Consider the following 3,704-nt stretch of genomic DNA (forward strand, 5'->3'; position numbering starts at 1 on the left):
AATTAACATGATATTCCTCGTTATGAATTAGGGATAATAGTAACTACAAGATATCAATGTGTAAATAGTTGACACAATAATCTAATATTTATTTAGTATGATAGTAATTAATAACTATTGGAATGCAGATAATTATAGACATTTAGTGGTATACATTTATATTAATAGTAAATACGAGAACGTATTTGGGAATTAATCAACACGAAGTCCGCGGTATAGATTTAGAATAGTCGCAATTTAAAGATATTGGTGTGCGAAAGAATGAATTCCATAATGAATTAATTAATTAATACGACATTCCGCGGTATATAGGTCTACATTTAAGATATAATAGCAATTGTAAAAATAAAAAACGACTCCGCGGTATACATTTGGCATTAATAGTAATTACAAGCTATCGGTATGCAAATCATGACATTTAGCGTTATTTTTTCACAATAATAGCAATTTCAAAAGGTTAATGTAAAAATAATTACAACATTCCGTCGTATGTATCTAGGATAATACAGTTATTACAAGATACCAGTGTTTGCATAATTAACATGACACCCCGCAGTACATATTTCCGATAATTGCAATTACAAGTGTTTACTGTGGAAATAATTAACACAACCTTTGCCTGTATATATTTAGGATGATACCAATTGCAATATAGCAGTTCAGAAATAATTAACAAAACGTTGCGCTGTATACCTTATGCTTACTACTTTATATAGTAACTACAAGATTTCATTGTGGAAATAATTAACACGACGTTCAGATCAGTTCAGATTCAGATTCTTTATTTTAGCACATGACTTAGTTAACAATACAGCAGATGTATGATAGTTATAACGTAAGATTACAAAAAAAAAGTAAACTTACTAACAAATGAGTGCTGTGAGGGTCAAAGTAGCACTAGGCTTTCGAGTCGACCCCCACATAAATTCCGATACACATTTAGGATGACAGTAATTACAAACTATTAGTGTGAATACAATGACATTCAGCGGTATATATTTAGGATAATAGTAATTACAGGAATGATTTATATGAAACTAATTACCACGAAATTCCGCAATATGCATTTAGGATAATCGCAATTACAAGATATCTGTGCACAAACAGTTGATATGAAATCTCGCGGCTAACATTTTGATTAAAATGTTTACAAGATATCACTGTTGACCTAACTCCACACGAATGAATTATTTCACACGGCATTCCACAGTACACATTTAGGATAATCGTCATTACAAACTATCGGTGTAAATTTAATTTTTATGACATGCGTTTATAATAGAAATTAAGAAATCGGTGTTAAAATAATCAACACGACGGTCTGTCTACTTTTAGTGTAGTCATCACATAGTTCATCAGTGTGAAAATTGATAACATGAAATTTTGACATACATTTCGGACATTTTTAATCACAAGATGTTGGCGTGGAAATAATTAATTAACACGACATTCTGCAGGATACGGCTATTATATAGTAATTTTTTTTACAATTGATCGGCGTATGATATTTCGCGGTGCGCGTTCAGGATAGTAGTAATTGCAAGATATTAGTGCGGAAATAATTACGTGGAATTGTGTAGTAACGATACATTTATAAGATAATAATAATTTCAAGTTGGAAGATAAGTATATATATACATACAACATGCGTCGGTATATGTTCTTAAGGTAATGGGGATTTAATTAATACGAAATCAAAATTTCGCAGTACATATTTGGGACGGTCACAACTGAAATAAAACAATCGGAAAATTGTAGTTGGAATATCACTGTGCAAATGGTTAGTAAGATTTCCCGTTGTATACTTTAGGACAATAGATCAGTACACGAACGACACTGTGGAATTTATGATAATAGGAGTTATAATATATCGATGTACAAATAATTAGTATGACATTTCTCTACGAATAGCTACACGCATGCATAATAAGCGCACCTTATCAGTGTAGAAATAACGGACATGTAGAAATAAAAACCCTCACCATGCCGATCTCCTGCGGTGTTGTCAATTGCAGCAATCGGTATCCGAAAGAGGCACACAGCTTTTTTAGACTACCTATTGTGATCACAATACAAGGTAAAGTGACGAAAGAAATGTCAGACAGGCGAAGACGTCGTGTCTGTTCAGCTCATTTCATATCAGGTATGTAACATATTGTTTTGCTATGCAATGTAAAATTGTCGATCATTTTGTTTGTAGAAAGCTTGACTATCACTATTTCTTCCTACCTATTTCTTCCTAGTACAGGGACTGTGTAAACTGTTCAAAATTCAAATATGTAAAGTAGGTTGCACAACAGATAATCGCTGACCATGCAGGCAAATACAAACTTCAATAAAATAACTTCCTATACTAATAAAATACAAGATAGAAACTATGTGTCTTATACTACTTGAGAGCAACTGCAGTTTAGTAACAAACTGTTCAGTCACACTTCGTCATGTAAACCCAAAGAGTGACAAAGACGTGTTGTTTTGGTGGGCGAATTTGGGAATTGTTATCTTACATGTAAACAATGACTCAGAAACTCACGCAGTGACACATACACTAATTGAATGAATAAATAAATAAAAAAATACACATTTTCGAATGTAAATTATACATACTTGTATTTGTAATGTTTTTTTTGTTCCCACATATTGAGTGTCAGTACTATTTGTAATATATATTTGACTTTGTTTTAGGTAAGCCGTCTGACTTGTACAAAGATACAGATCCGGATTGGGTTCCTACGGTGAACATGGGATATCCCACGAAAGATTTGGACACCCCGATAGTGAGACACGACCGGCTGAAAAACAGAAAAGAGAACATTAAAAAAAGGGATGCTGCAATGAGCCTTGTCGAGTTGGGAACATTTTTTGACATAAGCGGATGTGATGCTGAAGTTGATATCGATGCCGACACCGAGCCCACCGACTTGGAACTGGCCCAACTGGAAATATCTAGACTGTCTGGTAAACTACAGCAAGCAAACACAGAAAACGTCAGGCTACAAAATGATAACATCAAACTCAATGAAGAAAAGGAGAGTCTGACAGGTGCCGTCCATAAAATGAATGCGTCAACGCCAGTTGACTTCGCCAACGATGATGGTAAAGTACGGTACTACACTGGTTTAAAAAGTTTTGTGACACTAATGGCGCTTTTCAATCTGGTGTCGTCTGAAATAAGTGAAGCAAAAAATTCGTCTTTGAGCAAGTTCCAAAAAATGATTATCACACTTATGCATCTACGACTGAACCTGTCAATTGTGGACCTTATGCTAGGGGCACACGAGCGTATTTTATCGCCCGATCGCGGCGATTAAAATCGCCAGCGAATTTAATCGCCCGATCACGAAGGGGCACACGTAGCGAATTTAATCGCCCGATTTTAACATCACATGATATCAACAACACGTCCGATTGGTTTAGAAAAATCGATCGGGCGACAAAATACGCCGGACACGGGCACACGAGCGAATTTGCCAGCGTAAATAACCGCCGGCGTAAATAATCGCCCGAAAATATCTAACATTTTGGATACGGGCGACTCGTGCGGGCGATTAAAATCGGCTTCGACGTGAACGGGCACACGGGCGAATTTTTCGAGCGATTTTCAAATTCGCGGCGATCGGGCGATAAAAATCGCTCGTGTGCCCCTACCTTTAAGCCTGCCGCACACGCTGTGTTTTGTGCTGCGCCATCGGCCACGCGTGGCT

General features: G+C 36.1%; 1 protein-coding gene across 1 annotated transcript in view; it reads left to right on the forward strand.

Annotated features, from left to right (window-relative positions):
• The first annotated feature begins 2,094 nt into the window (after nt 1–2,094).
• Nucleotides 2,095–3,704, forward strand: part of LOC106815030 — a 4,293-nt gene continuing 2,683 nt past the window's right edge. Inside the window, exons 1-2 of the mRNA XM_014819453.1 lie at nt 2,095–2,143; nt 2,686–3,282. Of these exons, the coding sequence (XP_014674939.1) occupies nt 2,095–2,143; nt 2,686–3,282 (646 nt within the window). The remainder of the gene's footprint in view (nt 2,144–2,685; nt 3,283–3,704) is intronic.

This window comes from Priapulus caudatus, unplaced genomic scaffold (assembly GCF_000485595.1).
Source record: "Priapulus caudatus unplaced genomic scaffold, Priapulus_caudatus-5.0.1 Scaffold1026, whole genome shotgun sequence".
NCBI lineage: Eukaryota > Metazoa > Priapulida > Priapulimorpha > Priapulimorphida > Priapulidae > Priapulus > Priapulus caudatus.